This window comes from Carassius auratus, chromosome 8 (genome assembly GCF_003368295.1).
Source record: "Carassius auratus strain Wakin chromosome 8, ASM336829v1, whole genome shotgun sequence".
Classification (NCBI taxonomy): Eukaryota; Metazoa; Chordata; class Actinopteri; order Cypriniformes; family Cyprinidae; genus Carassius; species Carassius auratus.
The window spans coordinates 4,449,682-4,476,825 of record NC_039250.1 but is presented as its reverse complement, the minus strand read 5'-3'; the positions used below and the strand labels follow the sequence as shown (position 1 = coordinate 4,476,825).

The window sequence follows — 27,144 nt, the reverse complement described above, 5'->3', positions numbered from 1 at the left end:
CGAAAAATCGTGCTATAAAGTGATTTAGAAACACGCACACTCAAATCGTGATTTTATGACGATTTCTTTTAATCGCACAGCCCTAAATGGACTGGAAATTAACAGAAAATAACTAGGGCTGGCACCGCTCAGCAAAACGGGAAAACCAGATCCAGGCAGAGCTCAGCAGCGGTTAGATAGTCACTGGAGCAAGCAGTCAGGGGGTAGCATATGCAGCAAAAATATCTAAGATAAATTGGTGGTTTATTCTTAAACTAATCAGCGAGCTCGAATAGTGGAAGCATAGTAACAGTTTAATATTTATTTTTTGTTATTTATAACAATTATATTATTTATAACAAATATATATATATTTATATATATGAAATGATGTTATGTTATGACTTAGACATTTTTACATATATTAACAATATTATTTCTTTTAATAGTAATTGGCGGCCCACCTGCAATACCACCGCGACCACCTCGGACCACAGGTTGAAAACCACTGGGTTAAAGGATTACTTCTACAGATAATGACCATTCTGATGTAAAAGAGGACGTCAGATTCTGAAGAGGAAAGAACAGCAATCAATTCAGACCAATCAATACATTTCCGCATGTTGAACTGTAATACTCTTTCAACATCCAAGTAAAATTCCTATTATATAAATTTTATCAACATTGTATTTTATTCACAATGTACCTTATCTGCAATTATAATCCATAACCATGAACTGAGAGTTTATTGTTCTGCAATTATACTTTTTCACTAGCTCTTTACTATGCTGGTTTACTCTTGAAACTCTGTATTGCAAATATTTGTGGCTTTTGCATTTAGATTTTTCTCATTTTTACACAATTAAGAAGTATGAATAAACATTTTCACTATAAATTTTATATAAATATATATTTTATGTTCACATATATATATATATATATATATATATATATATATATATATATATATATATATATATATATATATATATATATATATATATATATTTACTTTTTACCCGGTCTGTTATAATTATAATTTTCATTACTACTACAAAACTTTGAAAAATAGCTTGCATTTTTGATTGCATTGCACAATAAAAAAAGATACTGCCTTATTGAAATTGTGAATTGTTATTAATATTTTGTACAGTCAGACATTATGTTGGCTACCCATTTCCATACATGTGCATTACTAAACTCTGATCAGATTTTTCAGATTGCAGTGGAAATATTTCCATCAGATTTACTATACAAAAATCACATGCAACATTCTTTCGCGCTCTCTCTCTCTCTCTCTCTGTAATGCCTCTCTGTTCAAAGAAGCACTGAAGCTCCTCCTCCTGTGCGCTCTTTCTCTCTCTCTCTCTCTGCCTTGATCTGCCCGTCTCTGTGCTGGTGTACAGTGCCAGCGTTTCTCTTCACTGCAGAGGCAGCTTCATTCTCTACTCCAGGATGTCGGGCCTTCTGACCAGCTCTCTTCTGCTCTTCCTCTCCCTGATGCTGTTCCAGACTCCCACACCAGAAGCAAAGGTAAAGCAAACACCACACCAGACCCTCATCATATGTGTGTTTGTTGAGACTAAGTGCTTATTTCACTCTGATTTCTCTATAGCTAATTTTTTTATCTGCATGTTTTCTTCCTTTTTATCTCTATGTTGCTACTTGCTAGGTTTGCATTTGGTGCTAAATGCCAATTTCACTGCATTTAGGATGAGGTTTACTTATTTAATTTTAAGTGTTTGTATACAAATCACTGCACATGGCTTATATATAATATGTGAAAGTACACAATGTACTATTTAGGGGCTTTTAATATGTTATGCTTGGCTGCGTGTACATTTCTGCTACTCTTATATGTAACAGAGAGCAATGAGATCAGTTAAGCCAGATGGCGTGAAACAGGGCGTACAAATCATTATTGCCTGGCAACAACAGAGCACATATCAACAGGGCTTTACTGTCGAATACTATCCTGATTAAATTCTGGAAATTTCTCAGAAAGTAAGTACACAGAAATGGATGCAGAATAAAGAGCTTTTGTAAACAAGCCAACATTACATTAAACATTATATGCTTTTTTTCAGCTGAAGAACTCCATTTTATAACAGATGATGATTCTTGTTCAAAAATATTTAATATAATTTTTTTTTTAATCTTATTTGCAAAAAGTATTCAATAAAGGTTATTAATGTTTAAAATCAGTAATGATTCCAGGGCCTTTCTATGATGTTCTGAAAGCTTAGAGCATTGCTATCAATTTGTCAAGTCAACAGAGCCTGTAATATACTCGTCTCTAGATCCTTTTATCATGAAAATTAGAATTAAGCATTACTGATGCATTGGAGAGATCTGTGGATAGCTGATATAAAGAGCTGTGAATTCAAGTAACTAGGCTGTAAGTCCTGAAAGAGCATGTGTAGCAGTCATTAGTGTGCGCTAATGTTTTCAGCACCACGGACAGCAACTGTCAATGAAACAATCATGTTGAGCTGAATAAAAAACACTTCAGAAAGTGTGAAGGATTAAGGGCCGTATCTGAAGGACAACACGTGATAAAGTCAATAGGAGAGGTAGCACAATCTCATTAGCAGAGCAAACAGCCGTTCTATCACTTCAAGCGGAGGAGGAACGCTGCCGTGGCAACAGCTTTCAGGGAGCACTCTCGGTTTTCTTCCATCCACCCATTTATACAGTAAAAAAAAAACGGTCAGTTAACCTAAAATGTGTTTCATGTATACCATCTAAATTAACAAATTATTTAAATTAAATAAAGATTTTAAATGACTCTATATGTGAACATATTATTGGGTTCAGTGTATTTTTTGTATTATTTATATAATATTCTATATTTTTAAATTAGCTATTAATTATATATTTTCAGTTTGCATTTTACATTTAAACTGTAGCCATCTTGTTAAAATGTTTTGTAATTTTATTAGTTATTTATTAGATTTTTTTCTAGTTAGCTTTTTTCAGCTTTAGTTTTAGTAATTATTATTCATATATTAGTATTATGTCAGTTAGCTTCCATGGCAACATCTCTAATTGTGTTTTTTTCTGATATTTATCATTTATTTTATTTGAGCCTGATTTAAATTACAAAAACGTTTTTAACAGTTTTAGTTAATCTTAACATTTTGAATGGATTTTTAAAAATGTTTTTAGGTTTAAGTTTTATTTTTTATTCGTTTATTATATAAATTTTATATCAATTACTATTTAATTTATTATTTCAGCTTTTTAAATTACCAAAGACATTTTAAATAGTTTTAGTTATAACAACACTGATTGTATTACACTTAATCTATACACTTAAACTGTAAAAACGTTTTATTGTAAACTGTTTTTTACACTTGCCATGATTTTTTTTATATCGAAGTGGGTGCATGAAGCATCTTTTTCAGTATCTTTATTAATTAAGTCCAAACCCATTAAGTATATTGATAATCACTAATAAATTGTATAAAGACACGCACAACTAGATACAACCTGATGACAGAGAAAGCACTTTGGCTGGAGTCTGCAGGAGTTTTCAAATAACTTTGCAGATAGTTGTTCAAAATAAAAACATCTCCACTGACGCAGTAATGCAGAGTGGAGCAGATGGTAAGGAACCAGAGGACATCGACACCACTTGAACTCATGATACGAACAGCAAGATCTCCCACACACGCAATGTGTATGTCTGGAGTGCTACAGACGTCATAATGCGCCAGAGTGAGTCACTGATTAAACTCACACAGCACTCAGAGGAATCCTGTTCCTTTAGTTTCAGATGTCATTATATCTGCCTCATTTATTATTAATCATGACAGCCCTAAAATACCACATGAAGCTTGAACTAAGAAACTGACTCCTCAAAAAATGTTTTATTTAGACACAGTATATGCTTTACAAGAACACAAAACTTTTGCATATGGTAGTTTTTGAGAACTGCTGCTAGTTGTCTCTCAGTGCTCGCTTTGCAATTTATAATAATTATGTTGCACACAGAGGACAATGCCATGACTCAGCACTCCGTTTATAACCTCAGGCTTGAGCTCAAGCAGTGGCTAACATAAGTAGAGAAACTGATTCAAGGCTCAGACCATAAATCACTGCTTAAACAAGTCTTAAACGTAGATCATCAGTGCCAGTGACAGAACTAATATAAGCAGAAGAGGAGCTGGTTACTCATACTGTCAGAATGTGCTTACTATGCACCCTACAGTGATTTCAGGCTCTAGAAAGCATCTTTCTTTTATTGTCAAAAGTGTGTGACTATAATTGAATGTCTGACTCAGTAGGGATGGAGAGGAGGCGTGAGGATGGGAGTGCAGATGAGAGGAGAGGAAAACATGCTTACTAATACTTCCTCTCCAGTGCATGAATGATTAGTATGTAAAGTGTCACTGAAGTGGGCGGTGTGTGTTTCTGTTCTCTCAAAGGCAAATGTAAGTCAAATCATGAAATCTTCTGCCCTTATACAGTTGGTCCACTGTAAGCATTTATTAATTGATAACCAAGATTACATTATTAAATTGCATTAAATTATTAAACAATATATAACAATAACAAAACTTTAGTTGAAAATACCAAAAAAAAAAATCTGTAATCAACTGCTGCATCTATAACAATTTTAAATTAATCTAATCTACCGATGTCTACACCAAAGCCCCGCCCACCACAACACGTCACCTGTCAATATTATAAATCAACGGAACAAATCTTTCAGCACCGTGGTTTTTTAACAACAACAAAAAATCCATTCAAGTATAACAATTTTAAATAATTTCACAAAGTTATGGCTTAACAAAACCAAAAAAAAATGCTCAAAGACACGTCACTTGTCAATGTCAACTGAACTAATTTTGCACTGTTTTAAATTAACAACAAATGTTTAGCTGAAGTAACCAAAATAACTGAACTCCATTAAAGCATCAACCATTTTTAATTAACTTAATTTGACAACACCGAGTCTGACGACAAAACGTTAACGTTACCTGTCAACATAGCAAGTGAACGGAACAAATCTATTAGCGCCACAAGTAAGATATTTTGTACAAGAATGGAGGGCCCCATTCCATATATCATCTAACGTTACTTGCCAGTGTGCAGACTGTAGTTTTACTTCATCCACGGCACTCTTCAGTAAATTCATATTAGTCTGAGTTGTTCCGTCTAAATTTGTTTCTTTTCATCTGCTCCTAATCCCATGTTATGCGGACCAACGGTGACGCTGAAGCTATACGATTAATGTGAATGGTTTGAATCAGAGCCTTTTGTATTGAATGGTTTGAATTTCAGCGGCTATGATTCAAACCAATCAAATTAATTGGTTAGCTTTCAGCGTCTTTTCAACGGCTCTGGTTTGAATGAAAATGCTTTTGACGCTGCGTCATTTAAATATTCATTCTGATTGATCGAAATGCGCTTTCACGAACGCGCCAATTGCGTTTTAAAGAAATATAAGTTCTACTTTATATGCACTGTTATACACACTTTTAGATAAATTAATTGAAACAAAAAATAACTTATTAAATCACTTTCGTTATTATGTTTATTTTTGAGAGATTTTTGACTTCTGCTGCCTCCTCTACTGGGGGAAAAAACGCTCCCCGTCATTGTTTTAGTAGAACTATCACAGAAACAGATGTGATTTTTCAGGAATCTTATTTCAGTGATATCTAACAGGTAGTAGTGTTATTTTAAGTGCTGCATTTAAAAGTGTTCACAGAAACTTCAAACAATGTTTTATGAATTAGAAAAAGCTTTGCTGTTTATTATGAGTAGCTGACAAAAAGAACATAAATGTTATAGTAATATATGTAATCCACCTTTTTTTGGACCATTGTTAATAAATAATCATTTTAGTGTTTTATATGAGGTCATAAAAGCTGCATACACAACTCAATGCATCGCATGTGTGTTTGTTCTGAACATTATGAAGATTATGAAACAGTTTGAACTGGAAAAACCTTTTCCCTGCTCTCTGCACAATAAAAAAAACTCTGTCTTTGCATGCTGCCATGTTTTAGTGCACAAATGAGTGTAAATAAAACTTGTCGGTAACAAACTGTGCACAAAGTTGTTTGTCATAGAAACAATACATTTTCACCAATCATCTGTTTGATTTCTTTGTCCTTTCTGTATTTGTCAGCCTCTCTCTGCCATGCGTGGAGTCCGTCTACGAAGAGACCTGCGGGATTCAGTGCCCTACGAGGCCCAGATGATGTCTTACCCTGCTGCTGACTTCAGGAGTCGGAGCAATGATCTGTACTACCAGCCAGAGGTCTTGAGAGCTCAAGGTCTTGGACAAGCCTTCCAGCGACTGGTGGAGAACGATCAGAGGCGGGAACAGGAAGCAGCTTATCTGGCGTCGATGCTGCGGCTCCTGAATGAAGCACAGAATAACGGACAGGGAAAACCTGAGGAAGATGATGAGGAGGAGGAGAGTGATCTCCAGAGCCAATACCCTCCAGACTACGATGAGACCGAGCAGGCCGTGAGCATGGCCAAGCCCCAGGCTTCACGACAGGGCCTTCTGGACCCTCAGCTTACTCAGGCTCTACTGAACCGCTACAAGCAGGAGAGACTTATGCAGACTGGACTTGCTCCGAACACCAACAGGATACCAGAGAGAGAGCAGGACAAAGACCAAGAGATGCTCAGGTAATGAAAACATGTCAGTCGCAAAGAGACCAGTAACTCAGATTCAGGGTTATAAGAACAAAAACTGTTAAAAACATTTCAATTGATTTATTTTTTACAGTCTAGGATTTAAATAAAGCTAACTGAAATAAGCTAAAACACTAAAGCCGGTTTCACAGACAGGGTTTAGACTAAACCAGGATTAGGCCATAGTTCAGTTAGGACATTTAAGTAATTTTTATTAACTTGACTTAGAAAAATCATTAATTGTGTGCATCATGAGACAAAACAAAGGCACTGATATATTTTAAGATCAATCAGTGCAAATTTCTTTCAGTTAAAACAGCTCAGATTTAGACTTTAGTCTGGGACTAGGCTTAAGCCTGGTCTGTGAAACCGGGGGTAAACGTGATAATTGTAAATAAATGAAAACTACAACTGAGCTCACCCTAACTGAAACCCAAGCACAAAGAACGCATAACAAAATTACAACGAATATGAAAATTGAAAATGATGAAACCAAAGCTCATTCAAAATATTAATAATAGCCTAATATAAATATTAGATGAAAACGTAAAGTAAAATTTTAACTAAATAGTAATACAGTTAAAACAAACACCAAACAAAAATGAAATTTCTTCTTTTCACAAAACAAAATATAACATTAAAATGGAGTCAAAAATACAGTTCAAAAGTTAATTCAGAAAGTTTATAAAAAATGTAAATACATTTATTAGATGGAAAACATAAACTATAAAAAAAAACACGAATAATAAAAAGCACATAAAATTACTAAAAAGTAATAAAACTAGAAACAAAATACTGCCACAATAACACTGTCCCAGAAATGCAGTTAATTTAAAAAACAAAACAAAAAATAACGACAACCTTTTTTGGGGTAATAGCATGTGTCATGTTGATACACATTGCTATGGTGAATTTTAATTTCAAGTTGTCTTTAAGCAAACATACTACAATTTGTATGTATTATTCTTTGCATAAAAGCGTCTGTTAAATGAATAAATGTAAATTTAAATAAATGTTTAAAGGTACTTTGTTGAGAAGATCCTCTCCAGCTTGGCATCAGGTGGCAATCAGGGAGGCCCTTCAAACCAGCGCGCTAGACGAGATCTGAGCACTGTGGCCAACATGGAGCAATCTAGAGGACCTGCCCTAAAACGCTCCCGCCGGTCCCTGGACTCCGGCCCCGGACCCTCCCCCCAGGTCGAGGCATCACTTCTGAGGGTGAAACGGCTCGATGGCGACATGGATGACGACGAGATCCCAGGGCAGAGCAATAGAACACCTCACGTCGGCCTGCAGAGGATGAAGCGCATAGACACTGACCTGCCACCCCCCAAAAAACACAGCCGCAAGCGCAGAGCCCTGACATATGACCCCGCTCTGATCGCACAGCACATCCTCCAGTACCTGCCAGCCTAAAGAGTACAAGAAAGGAGGAATAACAAGGAAATGTTTGGGGGAAAATAGAGGGAAAACTAGACAGAGAGAGGGACTGCAACATTTCACTTGCTTACAGATACGCCAGTCTTTATTGTCATCTGCCTAAATCCAATCAAGGCCTGCTTGCCGAGGTACTCTGATATGCTGTTACTCTGTTTCAGTGTTATACTATAATAAATCCCACACACATTACAGCTTATGGAATATGCTTTTAGTTTTTCTTCTTTCTGGCTACATTATACAGTATGGATAGCCTTTTCTGCCAAAAAAATAAAAAAGGTAATTGCAACTTTTAAAAAAAAATTTAGATCATGTCTCACAATTATGACTTTTTTTTCTAAGCTTTATGAGTTTATATCAAAATTCTGGCTTTTCTTCTCTGATTTCTGAGTTTACATTTTGCAGTTCTGACTTTTTTCTCTCAGAATTGGTATAAAGTCGAGTTTCAGTCTCAGTCACCTTTTTAATTTAAAAAAATTTTTTTTACTCCATGGTGGAAACAGGCTTTCATAGTACAGGCATTAAATGACCTTACCGACATGGAAATTATCATCAGTTACTGGCTTGCACAAGCAGCTCATTGCTGTTTTTGTCAGAATCAACAGGATCAAGGTCACACTAATCTTTATTACAGAGATGGTTTTAAAGATGCTTCACTCTAAATAAGATCTAAATAAGATTACTCGGTTGGTCCTCAAAAACAAAACCACAGCTTGAACAGCATTTAGGTGATGTTTTGTCGTGTGCATTCCCCCTTAATGCACGTGACAAAATTACCCAGAATCCCTGAGTTTCTCAATAGATAAAAGCAGCATGACTATGGTTCTACAGCGAACCAAATATATCAGAGATTTGCTACAGCTCTTAGTGGGTTTGGAGACACGGTGTTTCATATTGTGTTATATTTACAGACTTATGAATCAGATCAGTAGAATATTTGACATTGCTATATCTACTCCTATTCCTGTTGTATATTGAAATTAAGCTGAATTTAGATTTTTTTTCTTTTCTGGAAACAAATTATTGAAAAACCAAAATGATTCAAATCTATTTATTGCATAAGATAAAGATAACAGCATAAGATAACAGCACAACATCAGATCAGCTGCTTTATACAGCAGTAAGCAGCACTACAAGAGTTGAGTCTCTAAATGAGCCTGTCTAAAAGTCAAACCTGTTTCCTGTCCTCTCTTTCTCTGATTGGCTGTCTGAAGTGATGTACCATCTTCTTAGTATCATATGCATCCTATCCAAGCTTGATGAAGTGTATTTTGTCCCTTGACTTGGCTTCGAAACATTCTGTCTGATACTAATCACTGTCCCAACTTCTTGCTCTCTGGATTTGTAATCTTACTATGAATTTGTGAGAGAAATCGTGGATCTTACTATATTTAAATGCTTTTCGGTATATTTGTGCAGTCATAAAATCTTGTACAAAAATACGTATCTCTGCACTGCGAGTTTTGTCAAACAACAAAAATCACTGTAAGAGCTAATAAAGTGTATTTGAACAATATCTTGTTTAGAATTGTGCATTGCTTTTACAGTATCAGTGTGTTAGAAATGACCTCACATTTAACATTCAACGCAACAGCTTGATAAAATCCTAGCCTATTAGCATTGCATCTAAACAGCAGCTCACTCAATGAAGACAATTACAAATACAACAGTGGCTTGCAGATTTAATGTTGGCATCAACTTTCACGAGTTCACACTTACATATAATTAACTGAATATTATAATGCGTATTTGGCGTGCTGTCCGGGGAAGGGGCTCCGAGCTCAGGAATGGCCCGAACCTAGAGTACCCCCCCGTATATGAAAGTGTAAAGTGAACTCTAGTGGAGGAGAAGGGGTGGAGGGGGGATGCTGATAAACCGTCAATAGAGACAGGTAGGCTGATTCAGCTGTATTTATACCCTAAGGTTGATTATCTTGAGTGGTTCCACCTGTGCTAATTAGGTTAAGTATCTGACGTGCTTCTCCCGAACCTTGTTATGAAACTACATTTATTACCGTATTGTAAAGAATATCCAAAAAGGAAAAGAGGCAGATGCTAAATTTGTGGACAATGTGATCATCCTCAAGATATCCAAGATGTAAATGATTTTGTTTCTTCAACAGAACAGATTTGGAGAAATGTAGATTGACATCACTTGCTCTGCAGTGAGTGGGTGCCATCAGATTGAGTCCAAACAGCTGATAAAAACATCACAATAATCCACATGAATCAAGTCCATCAATTAACATTTTGTAAAGTAAAAAGCTGAATGTCTGTAGAAAACATTAAGGCATTTTCATTTCAAAATGTTGCTTTCGGACAAAAAAAAAAAACAGTTCATAATCCATACTAATGCTTCCTTGTGTCAAAAAGTCCATCTCTAAAATCAAAATCCAACAAAATATTTGTTTAGAACTGTTTTCGCTTATAAATGCTGCTCGATCTGTGCATATTTCTCTCCTGATTCAGATGAGATTATTTTTTTCTTTTTTTTTTTTTTACTTACATTTTAGCCATGGTTAAAAAAATCTTAGTAATGGATTTGTTTCTTGCAAACACTAAGCTTTTCACTTCACAAGATGTCAACTGATGGATTGGAGATGTCTGGGTTACTTGTGGATTATTGTGGACTCTCATTCTGACGGCATCCATTTGTGAGCAAGTGATGCTGAGGAAACAAACTAATTCAGATCTTGGATAAGAAAATAAAAAGGCAAATTTTGATTTCATGCAACTTAAAATTGTTTAAAAACAAGTATTTGCTACTTGTAGCCTAAAGATAACCAAATAATTAAATCCATGTTTAAGACAAAGAAAACAACTGAACTAAATAAACAGATTCACAGTATTATGATGCTGAATATCTAACTACATTTCACTCCAGTCCTCATTTCAAATGCACAAAATCATCCAAAACAAGGAATCAAACATCACAGTTGATCGTCTATAAACATCATTTAACTGAAAACCACATTAATGTGATCTGTTTGTGCACAGCAGAAGGTCACAGAGACCTCGACTGAACCTCCACTTGGAAATGCACTAAAGAAAATGGCCTTTCCGCCATTATAAGATCAAAGCAATTTTCCTCCGCCAGGGGAGAAAGGACTCGGATACTGTTGCCAAGTGACAGTTTCTATGCAGACAGGTTATGTAAGCAGAATTCACAGGATGATGACATCATGCTGAGGGGGAAGAGATAAGCGTCTCTTCACATGTTCTATGTCATCATTATTTGTCGAAAGAGAAGAGCACAAACAATGTGATGTAACAGCCACTTGAGAGGGAGAGAAAGAACAGAGAGGTTTGTTACAGAAGAGAACTACTGCCAGAAAAACCAGACGACTGACTTACCACCAGCTCAGGCCTGTCTTACGCTGCCAGTAACAAGCCAGCCACTGAGAAGACAACATTACAGGATTAAAACATCTGTGTGTACAGAATAACATGAAAATGAGTGTAATTCATATTATACTAAATGAAGAAACATAATCAAGCAAGCAGTACAGCTAAACTCAGTACCACAATATCACAAGGAAAGTTGATTAATAAATTATATATATATATATATATATATATATATATATATATATATATATATATATATATATATATATATATAAAATATAAAACCAGTGGTATTTTATTATCATGGGATTATTATAATATATAATAATTTTAATTAATATTTTGAATCCGCTTTTATTGTTATACTTTATCTTAATTTTAAAGTCCTTCTAATTTTGGTAATATTAATTGTTTTTAATATTTCTATTTAGCTTTAGTTTATAATTATTATTTATTATTCGTTGCCAATGTGACTTTTTTATTTTAGTTTTTTACATTTACAATAAAAAAAATTCATCTAATATTTATTTTTTATTTTATTTAGGCTTTACTTCAAATTTACAAAAAAAAAAATATTTATTCATCAATAAAACCTTATTATTAGGTGTTACTGTTTATATAGTTCTTAAGGGTAATATCATCTGTCCTTTTTTGTGTTTCACATTTATTTACATTATACCTTAAAGAATGCCATGCTATTACAATGAAGCATGTGCTTGAAAAACAAGGTATTACCAGGGAAAAATACTAATAAGATGGTCATTTTGAACACAAAAACATCAAATACATTTAGAATTATAAAAAGGGACATAATGAATGGAATGAAAATCTCATTAAGAATAAATAGTTTGAGAGCAACATCACGTAAAAATGTAGGAGTGAGTGAAAGAGAGAAATTGACCTGAATGGAGGGATTCTTCTCCTCCTCCTCCTCCTCTTCCTCTCTGTGGGAAGAAGACAGCATGTGTGACATTAAAAACAGGCCCACGCCGCTTGCAACCATCTTCCTCGCACATATGGAGGGAGAGGAGAGTGGGAGACGGGAGGGGGAGCGCAGGGCCATTCTGATTGGGAGGAGGGTCTCTGCACACATACACACACACATGCACGCAGACACACGTACGCTGCAATGCAATCCAATGAATCACAATGAGAAGATGAAACTATCTGTCAATCCCTGTTGGGAGAAAAGAGTAACAGCTCATCAATCATCCATACAGAGTAAAGAGGACGTGAGAGACATCTTGATCTATATATTAATTAAATGTCTAATATATGTAATATTATATTAATAAATATAATTTGGCACTAACTAGTATTGCAACCTTTATTCTTATGTAAGGTACATCCTTTTGAAAGGGTACTGTCCCAGTGACAGCTTATGTACCTTTTTTCTGAGAGTGTAGTTATAGAACAGAAGAAGCATGAAACAGAAGAGTTTTTATTTAGAATGCAACATGCATCAAAAATTACAAAGTGATAATTTTTCAAGATTTGAGTCACTGTTTGTGCAAAAATAAACATAAAAAAAGAAAAGAAACACAAAGTAACTCACAGCCTGTCCTCAAAAGCTGTTTAAGTAAATATTGCACTATTTATTGCTTTCAGTTTAAGGTGGTTTTGTCGTTTCCACATTTGATCGTCTTGGCCCGGAGTCTTACAATGAAAACAGGAATGCTTCAACAGTGCGGTGCAAACGCTGTTGGTTGTGCATTGAGAGCGTTATACATTTGAAACACTAAATACTACAGATTGGGCTGGTGTGTTACCGTGCTACCATTCTTCTGAAACAACTCTTCATAAAATCAAAGTATTGTTTGTAAAATAACTACAATGACAAATTGTAGAGAGGACACCTTTTAAAAACAATTCCATTAATAAAATCAATATTTTGGCAAACAACCTCACAACTGGCACAAGGAGTGAGCACACAAGTGAGGAAGGAAGACCGATAAATTGAAGAAGTTTGGTCTCTTCAGTGCATCTACTGTACATGCATGCAAACACACGCTTCCTTTTCTCTGCTGGTTTAGTTGAAAGGAAGAATCTCCTCTCCAAACTTCATGAGGTGAGCGGCATTTTTGGCTTCATGGAGCACCTGTGTGTGCGGAGACAGACAGTGACACAGTTGTTGTACATATGCACTGAACATCTTGACAGTTACAACTGAATTCATTTCTTAAAGTACACATTACACCTGGGCGGCACACACCTTGTTGTGGACGTATGACTCACAAGCGTAGCACCAGACCGAGATGTCAGCAAAGCTCAGCACCATAGAGTGACCCGACTCCTGCCCGTGGGTCACCATGTGCTGGTTCACATAACGCCCGCAGAGCACCTGAGGTACAAATTATTTTTTGTAATGATTGCTTTTACAGATAAATTATTTTTGCAAATGAAACATGAATTGAATCATTCACTATTTTCTGTCCTTTCTTAAAAACTAACAACTCTTATATAGATAGAAGTGATGTACATTTCCGTACATCATACATTTCCCACATTTATGGCATTTGCATGCATGCTTAGTGAATGAGCCCCAGTGTGCATCACTGTTGCCAGAGACAAGCCGGGACTCTAAACCTTCCTTCAGCACTCTCTGTAAAGCTGCTAAAAGACTTAAGCTCATCTATTCTATGTGCTGTTTTTGCTGTGACTTTGAGCGTCATTATCTGTCACCTTGTAGCAGAAGAGGCAGATCCAGTTTTCTGCATCACCTCCACACTCTTCACACGGCAGGAAGACATCGATGCCACCTGCAGGCACTGGTCGCACTGACTCCAAGTGTGGGCACCATGGCAATGGGTCCACCACATACATGGTGTCCTAACAACAGAAGCCACACGACTGGATCACCACTCACATTCAGTGACAGCAACATTCTTAAATTCACCCACCCACACATATATATATAGACACATACACACACATACATACAGAGCTGGATAGTAACTGATTTTTAAAACTGCATATCATTGCCCTGTACCTTACACGTGTAATAAAAATAAAGTTGAATCTAACCTTGAATCATATTACATGTAATCTGGATCATGTACTTTTTTATTGATTGCATGATTACATATTCGCACAACAGCAATAACTAGCCGTAAACAAATTAAATATAAAACATTTTAGTAAGTGTTTTATTTTGATACAATTTTAAAATGCCTTATTTTAATTTAACATTTTTATGACTCTGATAATGTAATGTGGCCCATTTACATTTAGTATTACTACTGAAATGAAGTGCATTAAACATTTAACCGCAATTTTATTATGCTAACATAACTTTATTACGTTACCATATCTGTGGTTTGTGCTCCAAAGACTTCGAAGACTGACATCCTGGTGGCTTGACCACCAGCAGCCTCCAGCACAGAGTTCTCCTGGTCATCCACAGCAGCTGTACTTCCAGTGACCACAGAGTCTGGGATCGTCCGGTCCTGTTCAACAGACCATTTTTTGATGATGAATACATCACTAGTCACCAAAACCATACTGCTAATGACATTAGAGAATGGTGCCAGATGTCTGTTTTTACCATCGTAATCTCTGCATGTGTGCCATCTCCAGCTCTGGCTTTCTCTGACGTGAGTTTTAGTGGTGAATCTGGCTCCCGGCCGGCTGAATCCCTCTGTGGGGTGGGTTTCACCTTCCGTCTGGCTCCTCCAATGGGGACTGAAGCTGGGCTGGGGTTAGATGAGGTACTCGTGTTGAGATTTAGGGAGAGCAGGTCCTTACTGAGCTCATCAAGGCCGGACTCCTCAAGATGCTGCGCTGTCTGTCCAGGACTTTGGGCAGGGGTGGACTGGTGAGGAGATTTCTTGCCCCTGCCCGCTGATGCCCGCTTGCCTTTCGCTTTAGGAGATGGCAAAGCCAAACGAAGTGACTCTGGAACTGATACAAACACAAAAACAAAAGCAGGTTGCATTAAAATAATTATCCTGTTCTTACAATTTAATGTCTTTAGACTTAACAGGAAGCATACTTTTGGATAAACAAACTCACTCTGTATTCTCAGGGAGCTCCAGAAGGGGGCGAGAGCACGCAGGACCTTGTTAATGGTGACAGTGGCATTGGTCTTTGGAGGTGGCAGATGGTTTAGAGGTGGAGGAGAGTCTCCCAGCAACATGCTGGTGCACATGGACATTGACTCGGAGATGGAGGTGAGGTTATATCCTCCCTATGGAGAAAAGGGTAAGATGACATCATAAATACTTTTAATAGAAGTCTCTTATGCTCACCAAGGCTTCATTATTTAATCAAAAATAAAAAACAGGACTATTGTGAATCATTATCACAGTTTAAAATAACATTTTCATATATGAATATTTTGTAAAATGTAGCCTAATTTATTTCTGTGATGCAAAGCTGAATTTCAGCATCATTACTCCAGTCTTTAGTGTCAAGTGAACCTTCAGTAATCATTCTAAGATTTTCCCAGCCAAAGTCAGTCGTAATGAGCACATTTTTGAAACAGTACAAACACTGTGAATGTAACCCACCTCCAGTATGACAAGCACTCTTCCTGCAGCCAGGCTCATTAACTGATGGGTGAGGTGGGCGTAGCCCTCAGGGGTCACCTGATACTCTCCTAACGGATCGCCTCGTGCTGCATCAAACCCAGCAGACACCAGCACCAGCTCTGGGGCAAACTACAGCATAGACGACACTCATTTAGTATTTAACTCCAAACCACATCAGTTAAATATGGTCATATGATGTGCTTTTACCTCTCTGGCTATCGGCATCACTATGTGATGGAAAGCCGCCAAGTATTCTGGGTCTCCCATCTTTCCTCCACTCCAGGGGATGTTGACATTGTATCCTCTGCCTTTCCCTTTCCCCACCTTATCATAGTTAGCATCCTCCGAATAGGGGAAGAATGTCCCATCCTCGTAGCGATGCAGAGAGATGTACAGAACACTGGGAGAACAGAAAGACATTTGATAGGTCAGCACTGCGACTGATCCCAAAAAACGATATTTATGCATTTGACCAAGGGCGGATCTAGAAAAATATTGATGGGGTGGCGAGAAGGGGGCAGGAATTTTTGAGGGGTGGCAACATATGGCAAACGTATACAGTATATACTGAATTTTGTCACAGTTATCACAGTTTGATGATAAATATATGTGTACACTACAAAAGGACACAGGCTATCATTTACAAACTTAATCTCATGCAATCAATGTCTTGCATTTGAAACAGTAACAACACCTTAAGGGTTCCCATAAGCAGGATTTATTGTTGTGCCCCCCTTCCTCAAATATGATGATGGAAAAAAAACTACTATAGAGGTGAAAAAAATTACTTTAATCAAATAAAAAACTAAATTAATAAATTGTATTATTTACAAATCACTATTGTAGCTCTCGACATTTACCTGTGGCTATAACTTTATTATGACTCTATTTTATAGTCTCAAGCATTCAGAAATCATTCAAAAGGAAACTAAGCAATTTTACTATGATACAACCATGGTTTATTTTTTAAGGGTTGTGATATGCACGTTTTTTGTTGAAGAAATTATAAAGCCTGTGTCATCTATAGCAAAAAGGTGGCCAAAAATTAAAGATTAAGTGAATATTTGAATTAAATGTTTTGGTCAGTAGCCTAAACAAGGATTTGATTGTCCTGTAAGTGTAACATCAGCAATCACATGCCATTTGTAATAACATGTACATAAATTGTTTATACATTATGTATTTTAACAGTGTTATTATTAACCAATCATTATTGCCTCATTATTTTTTTATATAATGCATTTTAAGCCATTTTAAAGGCTATTGATGGATTAGGTCTGTCTTTATAGCAACAACAACAAAAAATATATTACAGTATATTAATACTTTGTAAAGTATTAGAGTTTGGGGATCGCAAATCATTTGAATCAGTTCGGGAGTTCGGAACGGGATCGCGAATCATTTGAGTCAGTTTGGGAGTTCGGAGCGGGATCGCGAATCATTTGAGTCAGTTCGGGAGTTCAAAGCGGGTTCGCGAATCATTTGAATCAGTTCGGGAGTTCGGAGCGGGATCGCGAATTATTTGAGTCAGTTATGGGGATCGTGAATCATTTGAGTCAGTTTGGGAGTTCGGAGCGGGTTTCGCGAATCATTTGAATCAGTTCGAGAGTTCGGAGCGGCTTCGCGGATCATTTGAATCAATTCGAGACTTCGGAGTGGGTTCGCGAATCATTTGAGTCAGATTGGGGTTCGCGAATCATTTGAGTCAGTTTGGGAGTTCGGAGCGGGTTTCCGAATCATTTGAATCAGTTCGAGAGTTCGGAGCGGCTTCGCGGATCATTTGAATCAATTCGAGAGTTCGGAGCGGCTTCGCGGATCATTTGAATCAATTCGAGACTTCGGAGTGGGTTCGCGAATCATTTGAGTCAGTTCGGGAGTTCGGAGCGGGATTACGAATCACGAAAGATTCGAGCTCGTAAATTTTCAAATTGGCCATAACATTTAATTCGTTGCTGCCAACTGGGGTTGCAGCAGGGGTGGCAAGGCTTTCTTTTAGGGTGGCATTTGCCATACCCTATGCCACCCCGGTAGATCCGCCCCTGATTTGACAACATAAAGAGGACACATTAATAATCCAAACCCTGCTTGCCTCTCCACCCAGATAAAGCAAAACTGCAAAAATGAGTCATTTAGATTCATGGTTATGATGAATCACATTTTAGCACTTGCTGTTTTATGAATGCTACTTTGTAAACAAGCTGTTGCTGAATGATGGAAGTGAAATACTAGATTTGATCTGACCACAAATCCATACGGTAAGTCATTTAAACTGCAAATAGGTTGAGCAATCAAACAAAAAAGATAACTTGCATTCAGAAGTCTCAAATAGCAAAACAGCTGGTTTAATTTTAGCCATACTAAAATATGGCTTTTTCAAATAGTAAATGATGGACTTTTTAAGAATACCTGACTTTGGAATCCAAAATACAGTTTTATTTATAAACTATTATATCATTTTTAAGTATATCATTCTAGTTTCAGATTTCATTTTTACTTTAGTTAGAGTTAGTCATTTATTCATGTGCTTTTGTCATTTTTACTAGTTTTATTACTTTATTTTATTAGTTTTAGTATTAACTTATTTATTTATTTTTATTATCTTTAATGTATCAATTTAGCTTTAGAGTTAACAATAACAGCTCTGATCCAGGCCACTACTGTATTTGATTATGGTTGACTGTTGGACTGGACAAACCTGTCATCCTCCTCAAAGATGTGCTGTGTGCCGTTTCCATGATGAACATCCCAATCGAGGATGAGGATGCGCAGGGACTTGTGAGTGATGCACTGTGCGTAGCGTGCGGTCAAAGCAGCCGTATTAAAGAAACAGAAACCACAAGCTGTGTCTTTCTCTGCATGATGACCAGGAGGACGGACTATGGCCACGCCATTTCTCACCTACATGACCAAACAAACAACTGAGGAGATCTGGGAACAAAATCAAGCAGTACTTCTGTGGCATACACTATACTGAATACATTATACGGTATACTGAAACATGATCAAAAAGTGTAGTACTTATGAATATCACAATATGACACACCTGGCCTGTGAGTATGGCCTGTACGGAGTTAAAACACGACCCAGCGGCCATCAGGGCGCAGGTGTAGCTCTCATTACAGATGTAGATGGAGCTGTAACTGTTTCCCAGTCGGTGCAGATCTCTAGGTTTCATGTGCTCTGTACTCTTCATAGTACTTATGTGTTCAGCACTAAAGAGATAAACAGAAAAATTGGAACAAATGCAATGTACAGCAATCAGTTTTAGTAAGAAATTACCACTAAACAGAATTGGGGAAACGTTAAAGGGTTAGTTCACCTAAAATTTAAAATTATGTTTATTAATGACTCTCATGTTGTTCCAAACCAGTAAGACCTCCGTTCATCTTCGGAACACAGTTTAAGATATTTAAGATTTGGTCCGAGAGCTCTCAGTCCCTCCATTGAAGCTGTGTGTACGGTATACTGTCCATGTCCAGAAAGGTAAGAAAAACATCATCAAAGTAGTCCATGTGACATCAGAGGCTCAGTTAGAATTTGTTGAAGCGTCGAAAATACATTTTGGTCCAAAAATAGCAAAAACTATGACTTTATTCAGCATTGTCTTCTCTTCCGTGTCTGTTGTGAGTGCGAATGCAGTGACTTTTGATGTATGACGCTGCTGACGTGTGTTCTGGTGCGCTCAATAACAAAGATAACACGTCAGCAGCATCAGTGTTGTGAACACACAACAGACAAATTCTAACTGACCGTCTGATGTCACATGGACTACTTTGATGATGTTTTTCTTACCTTTCTGGACATGGACAGTAGACCGTTCACACAGTTTCAATGGAGGGACTGAGAGCTCTCAGACTAAATCTAAAATATCTTAAACTGGAGGTCTCATGGGTTTGGAAACATGAGTCATTAATGACATAATTTGAATTTCTGGGTGAACTAACCCTTCAATTATGCAAATTAATAGATATTTGTGGTCAATGTTGATTTACTCAATGTTATGTCACCTGTGACAGAGTCCCAGCTCTTCTTCTGTTGCTAGGCGAGCTGGTATCCGAAGGCAGCGGGACAGCAGACCCAACTCCTCATGCTGGCAAAAGATGCGTGAAATTCTCTGAGGGAGCTCAGGATGATGACTGTGGGGATCAATACGTAATCAAACCACTCCAAAAAAAGACAAGTGTCACTTTTCACAGGGATACTGTGGTGTTCTGTAATTAATGCTCTCACCCGTCCCACATGTTGTGATGAAGCATCATTCTCTGGTCATAAACTAGTCCAGTGATCAGAGAGGAGGCCTTCACTTCTGCACACACTGGAGCGGGCAGAGGAGGGACATCGGACAGAGGACCACCCTCTGAAGATCAAACACACATTCAAGAGCCGCAGAAAACATAAGTAAACAATCCCCCACGTGGGGTGCATTCTTGTGATTGGCTAAAAGAAGGGAGATATCTGTTTTCTTGCAGATCATTCCCTGTTTAAAAAAAAAGGCATTTGTGTGTCGAGCCAGGTCAGGGGAGTCTCAAAATTCACACACACATGCAGTGAAGTTCACAGACCGTAAGCAGTTTGTAAATCAAGATATATGTGTGTGTGCATCAGAAATACATTTCTGAATCTTGTCCTGTGCATTTGTGAATCTGGAGTGCATTTGTAAATGTTGTTTGCATTTCTGAATTGTGTGTGTATTTCTGAATCTTGTGCGCATTTGTGTATCCTGTGTGTGTATTTATGGATTATGTGTGTGCATGTATGAATCCTATGTGTGCATATGTGAAAGTAGTGTGTGCATTTATCTTTATTGAGACTCTTTTGGCTCCATAGATCCATGCTTTCTTTATATTATCTGAAGATGACAATATTATAATGTCCGTTTAAACCAAAAATCCTTTTCACTAATGACTGGAAAAAACACCATGGAATTTAACTGGTCATTTATAAGGATCATTTTGTAGAGATGGGCAATTTCTAGCCAATTAAGTATTAGGTTATATTAAAATACATTCTTTATTTTGTGAAGATAGAACTATAAATATATTCATTTATTAATAATTGTATTTAATAACTACATTTTCCATCATATCGAACTGTACTTTTTATTGAGTCTTAATATTTCATATCTGCACCAATATAATGATGGAGATTTAATCAGTTTATTTGTAAATAATAATTCTTGTCTTTTGGCAATTCTTACCAAACATCTGAAGGCTCTTCCAAAATGGATACAAGGCTGAGATGGTCTTTGAGATGGACTTCAGGGCACTGCAACAAAACCTCAAAAAAATCAAATAGAGCACACAGGGAATAACACTAAGAGAGTGTGTTCCTCAGTTGACCTTTCACTCGGAGCACCAGGAGAGATCAGATGAGGGCAAGGGTCACCCAGCAGTGACCTCACACTAGCACAAACACCCTCTGCTGTGGACTGGAGGTTATATCCACCCTAACAGATGAAACACTAGTGAGTCTGAGATGTGAACCCCAAAGTAGAGGATTTTATTCTCTCTTGGCATAATACGATCTTACCTCAAGAGCCAGCACAAGTCGTCCCTGAGCTACACCTTTCAGCATGTGGGTCAGGATGGAGAAGCACTGTGGACTCGCTCTCATCTCACCCTACACATAAAGAATGTTTAAAAGAATTCAAATGCAAGGAGTTTGTTAAAACTCTATTAAAGAGACTGAAGCGGAGCATTTCACCTTTGGGTCACCGATCACAGAGTCAAATCCGGCCGCCACTAACACCAGCTGAGGCTGGAACTGTGCAGCACATACAGTACACAAGAGATCAGTCAGTGATAAACGATACAGCATTCGTTCAGATGTGCAGGTGACTGATCTGACAGCTGTACCTCATAGGCCACAGGCAGGAGCAGCTGCTGGAAAGCTGTGACGTAATCTCCATCCTCCATCCCTATCTGCAGTTAAATAAAGAGATCAGGCCACATTCAGTACCAATCTCACCACACTACCATAGCATTTCATTTTTTCACTTAAGTGATATTTTAGTGATACTTTTGCATGACCATTTTTAACTTCAACTCTCATTTTTTTTATTTAAACAGATGTCTTATATAATTGTGTTAATCTCCTGAAATGAGTCAGGTAAACACTGACAGGCAGTGTTAATTAGCGTGGTGGGTGTACCTTGTTCCAGGGCAGGTTGATATTATAGCCCTCTCCTGGTCCTGAACCAACCGAGCTGCAGTCAGACTCCTTGAGGTGCGGCCAGAACGAGCCGTCTTCATATCTGTGCACTGAGAAATACAGCACACTGCCACACGGGAAGACAGAGAGAGAATCTTTACAAATGACAGATATTCAAACGCAATATGACATAATATACAACATTCCGAGAAATTTACCTGGGATCCTTCTCAAAGATATACTGGATTCCCTGTCCGTGATGCACATCCCAATCCACAATCAGAACTCTGGAGGAAGAAAAGAATACAACTCATGCTATAAATTTCATTAAAAACTGTGTTTCCAACACATTCAGTTTCTCTAATCTCACATATTTTCGAACAATTCAGAGGAAAAATAAACGTATGGACCAGACTTTGAATTGGATTAGTTCTGCATATTAATTCATATCTTTTATTAATATTGTCTGACACCTGTGCAGCCTTGGGCACATCAGTAAAAAAAGAAGTTGCTATGTTTGTTGAAAAAAAATACAAAAACAACCAATTTACTAGATTACTAGACAATTTACTATACTAGATGAACATCAATGAATCAAGAATTTAAGGTCAATTTCAAAATGTCTAATAAATAAAAAAATGTAAAAATACAGCAAAATGCAGACTCTCACCGCTTAACTCCATGCTGTTTCTGAGCGTAGCGCGCTGCTATGGCCAGATGATTAAACATACAGTAGCCGTTCATCTTATCTGCATGAGCGTGGTGACCAGGAGGTCTGCATGTACGGGAAAAAAACAGTAACTCAAACATATCAATGAGCTATTTTAGAACTGCTAAGAATAACAGACGCAACGAGACCTGTTGATGGAGAAGCCGTTACGCAGCTGCGATGTCATCACCTTATCAACCAGCTGGAGAACTGATCCCGCCGCCAGACACGCAGAGGTGAAAAATTCCTGGCGGAATTCCAGAAATTAACTAAAAACTACATTCTAATTATTATGTTTTATAATTATGTATCATTTCTTTTTTTTAAAGGCCAAAAGAGACTTTGATTCATGTTCAATACAAGTCAATATTATCATGTTGACTTTAATAAATATCAGGGAATGTACTGGATTAAGATGAACACTGAAACATTGGGGAATAACTGGTGAAGACTCACAGGATGCAGGAAGACGGAGTCATATTTATCAGCTAGCGTCTTCAACTCATCCTCTGTCATTTTCTGAGTGGATTTCATCAGCTCTACATACTCCTTCCTATTGTACACAACACATTCCCCCATGTGGCGTAAGATAATCATAAACCAACTTGATTAATGGTGATTTATCTTGCATATAAACTTACGTATGAACGAGTAACAGCTCATCTTCTGACGCAGCTCTGGCCTTAAACACAAAACGAAAGCAATTAAAACTCAGGTCCAAACCTGTTAAAATCAGCATCATCACTACAAGAGTATCTCTACCTCTACTCGTACACAGCGTCCCAGCAGACCTTCCGTCTCCAGCATCTCCATCACTGTGCTCACTCTCGCTGGACACTCTGGGTGACTGAAAACAAAGACATCCAACCCACTGTTATAGAATTACTTTCATTAACCAAGACTAAGTGAACAATTTGAAACGGGATTAAGCATTAAGAAAAAGTGCAACCTTTTTGGATTAAATCACTAAAAATACTATTTCTGTTTCAAGGCATCTTCAAATGAATGCTCAATTCAAGTTGATACAAACGTAATGCATATGACTAGAATGTTCTATCTTTGAATGCTACATAGCTTCTACTGGAGAGTCTCAAAGGGACAGTTCACCCAAAAATGAATTTGTGTTCCGAAGACGAACGAATGTCGTCTTGAGGGTGAGTAATTAATGACAGAATTTTCATTTTTGGGTGAACTTTCCCTTTAATTAAAAGAAAGAAATATAAAAGAGAGAGAGAATTTAAGGCAAACTATTATTAGTTTTAACCATCCTGAAGCATCACCTGGCATCCCAGAGGCAGTGAAAGCGAGTAAAGGCATCTATGTAGACAAGACCTGTTCCAGTTGCTTTAGTCTTACCACGAACATCCTAAAAAAAATTCCAAAAGCATTCCATCACGTGAATTTCCATACTGATAAGAGAAAATACTGCATGTGCGTAACGGATCATGTGCAAAATAGTTTTGCCATGCTACAAGCTACTTGCAATCTAAAAAAAAAGTAGTTAAGTACAATAATGCTTTATGAAATAGTATGTAGCCTACCGGACAAGGTAAGAATTGAGAAAACTAGGCAGGAAAAGCAGCATAAATTGTAGGAAAAATAATGTTTAAAAAAAACAGGCTGTAATTGTTATTGTTTATGCAAAATGAATTTTGCTTTTAATTTTCTTCCAAATATAATACAGACGAATCTTGACAATATTCTTGAGAAAACAGGGACTGTGATTAAGTGTTTACCAAGTTTTGAAGCTCATTGCTCATCTCCTCCTCATCTTTGCGCCGATCCATTCTTCCCTTCCTCCGTGCCTCCTGTAGATTCTTCTTATGGTTTGGTTTGTTGTTTTCTCTCTGGAGAGCACAAAGTTCTTTTAGGGAGATTTGCATGCAGCCTAAAACAGGAATCCAAATAAAGCACTGGCTCCCACATCTGACAGATCAAGTGGGCAAATTTCAAGAATATCTGTGGATTATTAACCCTTGAATGAAGTTACTCATGTACACACTGATCAAAACAGCAAATGATCAACATACAGTTGCTGAACACTGTCTCAAAGGAATACTTCATCCAGAAGTGAAAATAATAACACATCTGGCTACAGGCCGTCCTAGATGTAGATGAGTTTGTGTTTTTTTAGCGCTGTCAAACGATTAATTGCGATTAATCGCATCCAAAAATAAAAGTTTTTTATTTACATAATAGATATGTGTATACTGTGCATATTTATTATGCGTATATAAATACAAACACATGCATGTATGTTTTAAAGAAAAATATGTTGTTTATAAATATATGTATATATATATATATATATATATATATATATATATATATATATATATATATATATAAAATATAATATAAATATATATACATGTAAATATTTTCAATATATATACTGTATGTGTGAATTTATATATACATAATAAATGTATGCAGTACACATACATATACTATGTAAACAAAAACTTTTATTTTGGATAAGATTAATCGAGATTGATCGCTTGACATCACTATTTTCCTAAACAGATTTGGAGAAATGTAGCATTACATCACATACATCACAATGGATGCTCTGCAGTGAATGGGTGCCGTCAGAATGAGAGAAACAGCTGATAAAAACATCACAATAATCCACACCACTCCAGTCCATCAATTTACATCTTGTGAAAAGATGCACTGTTTTAAGAAACAAAACCATCAATGAGGTGTTTTATCTTTAAACCTTCACTTTTGGCAAAAATATAAGGACAAAATACTTGAATTTCCTTCCTCCACCTCTCACAGCAACATCCACCAAGATATGGGCTAAGAACTGTTTGCACTTGTAAGAAGTGTTTGATATGTGCATATTTCCTTCCTGGTTCCGATGAGACCAGCTTTTTTTCAGGGTACATATTATGGATAGAGAGAAAAATATGTTGATTTATTTGTTTATTACAAACATCCAACCATCACTCAGCTGTTTGGACTCTCATTCTTACGGCACCCATTCACCGCAAAGGATCCAATGCAATGGTGAGCAATTGATGCAATGCTAAATTTCTCCAAATCTATTCAGATAAAAAATGTGGATGCCCTAAGGGAGAGTATTTTTTTATTTTATATAAACATTCTCTCACTTTGGTTTCTGGTGTTCCTCTTGGTGATCGAGTAGAACCTTTGGAATCTGGAACAGTATCCATCACTTAAGGATTTTACAGATCCCCACCAAAAACCTTGAGAAAGTAAAACATGCCACATTGCATGTATAAGAAAGATAATTTATGTGGAATACTAATAATTAAATAACAAAACAGAGGTTATTGTAGATGCTACACTTAGTTTTATTGCATATTTAGAAAAAATTACTCAAGAATTTGCTGTTGTCGCTATGAAACAAATACATAGCAGTTTATAACATGATAGGAGTTTATATCATATTATTTATTTTTATGTAAAAATATAACAACACAATTAAAAGTTTCTAATTAATAAATAGATAATAAATGAACGCATCTTTCCATTCAGTCATTCTTCTTTTCAACAATTTCGACATCAACAGCAAGATATTTGCATATTTAATGAGACGTACAAACCTGACCAATTCTTTTTTCTTAAAAAAATAAATAAATAATAATGTCTGGGAAAAATGAAAGTGACAAGATGTCTTAAGAATGTCCAGAACAGGTTTTACTTACTGCTTTCAGAAATGTTTGATGTGTATGAGAAGATTTGAACAGATTTTCTCTCGGAATCTTATGTCGTTGTCAAAAACACACTTTGAAATTCAGATATTAAATAAAAAAGACCAATCTGCCAGTCATTTGAGCCAAGCTGTCTGCTTTCCTAAGTTTCCGTGCGTGTTGTTATTCTCTGGACTCGACATAAAAGTGGAAAATTTACGTAACAAAATGAGGACGACATTGCAAATACAACTGTAAAATCAACATTCACTAGAAAGGGTACGAATAAGCACAATTATGTTTTGTTTGGAAATGCTAACGGCTAACACGACCAGCTGTGCAGAGCAGTAGAAGTAAATATGTTTCTATGAACTATTCTATTTCTTGTGAGACATAACGCAGTTTATCCTATAGGGGGCGCGTGGAGGCTCAAGCGTATTTAAAAAAGTAAATTTTTATTTGACATTATGTGGTTTCTGACACAAGTGTTGATATGTTCTCCGGAATAACTCAACTTCAAGTAAATGGTTAAAAAGTCGTATACAGCGTAACAAACAAACTAAACGGCGCTTCTTCGTCACTGTACCCCGCCCCCTTTAGCACGCCGCTCTTTACGTTAACTACTATTCTTCACGTTTATTTTTCTACTAGGCGCGAGAGCAGGCGCACT

The 27,144-nt window shown here is 36.8% G+C and overlaps 2 protein-coding genes across 2 annotated transcripts; one reads left to right on the top strand and one right to left on the bottom strand.

The window, feature by feature from the left end:
* The first annotated feature begins 1,354 nt into the window (after positions 1-1,354).
* On the top strand, positions 1,355-9,592 carry LOC113107033 (uncharacterized). The gene is made up of 3 exons (XM_026269162.1): positions 1,355-1,512; positions 6,122-6,633; positions 7,662-9,592. Exons 1-3 carry the CDS (start codon positions 1,435-1,437, stop codon positions 8,053-8,055), a joined length of 984 nt encoding a protein of 327 aa, XP_026124947.1. The 5' UTR covers positions 1,355-1,434; the 3' UTR covers positions 8,056-9,592.
* Positions 9,593-12,844: 3,252 nt separating this feature from the next.
* LOC113107032 (histone deacetylase 6-like) lies at positions 12,845-26,842 on the bottom strand. The gene is made up of 28 exons (XM_026269161.1): positions 26,490-26,842; positions 25,932-26,027; positions 24,549-24,659; positions 24,093-24,178; positions 23,575-23,659; positions 23,454-23,494; positions 23,269-23,365; positions 22,962-23,059; positions 22,774-22,878; positions 22,322-22,390; positions 22,104-22,230; positions 21,809-21,874; positions 21,657-21,716; positions 21,483-21,572; positions 21,293-21,399; positions 21,151-21,218; positions 20,184-20,310; positions 19,961-20,089; positions 18,997-19,165; positions 18,649-18,851; positions 16,161-16,353; positions 15,933-16,082; positions 15,436-15,610; positions 14,969-15,324; positions 14,730-14,870; positions 14,107-14,253; positions 13,637-13,765; positions 12,845-13,522 (listed from the first exon to the last, which is right to left on the bottom strand). Exons 2-28 carry the CDS (start codon positions 25,992-25,994, stop codon positions 13,454-13,456), a joined length of 3,261 nt encoding a protein of 1,086 aa, XP_026124946.1. The 5' UTR covers positions 25,995-26,027; positions 26,490-26,842; the 3' UTR covers positions 12,845-13,453.
* Positions 26,843-27,144: the final 302 nt, after the last annotated feature.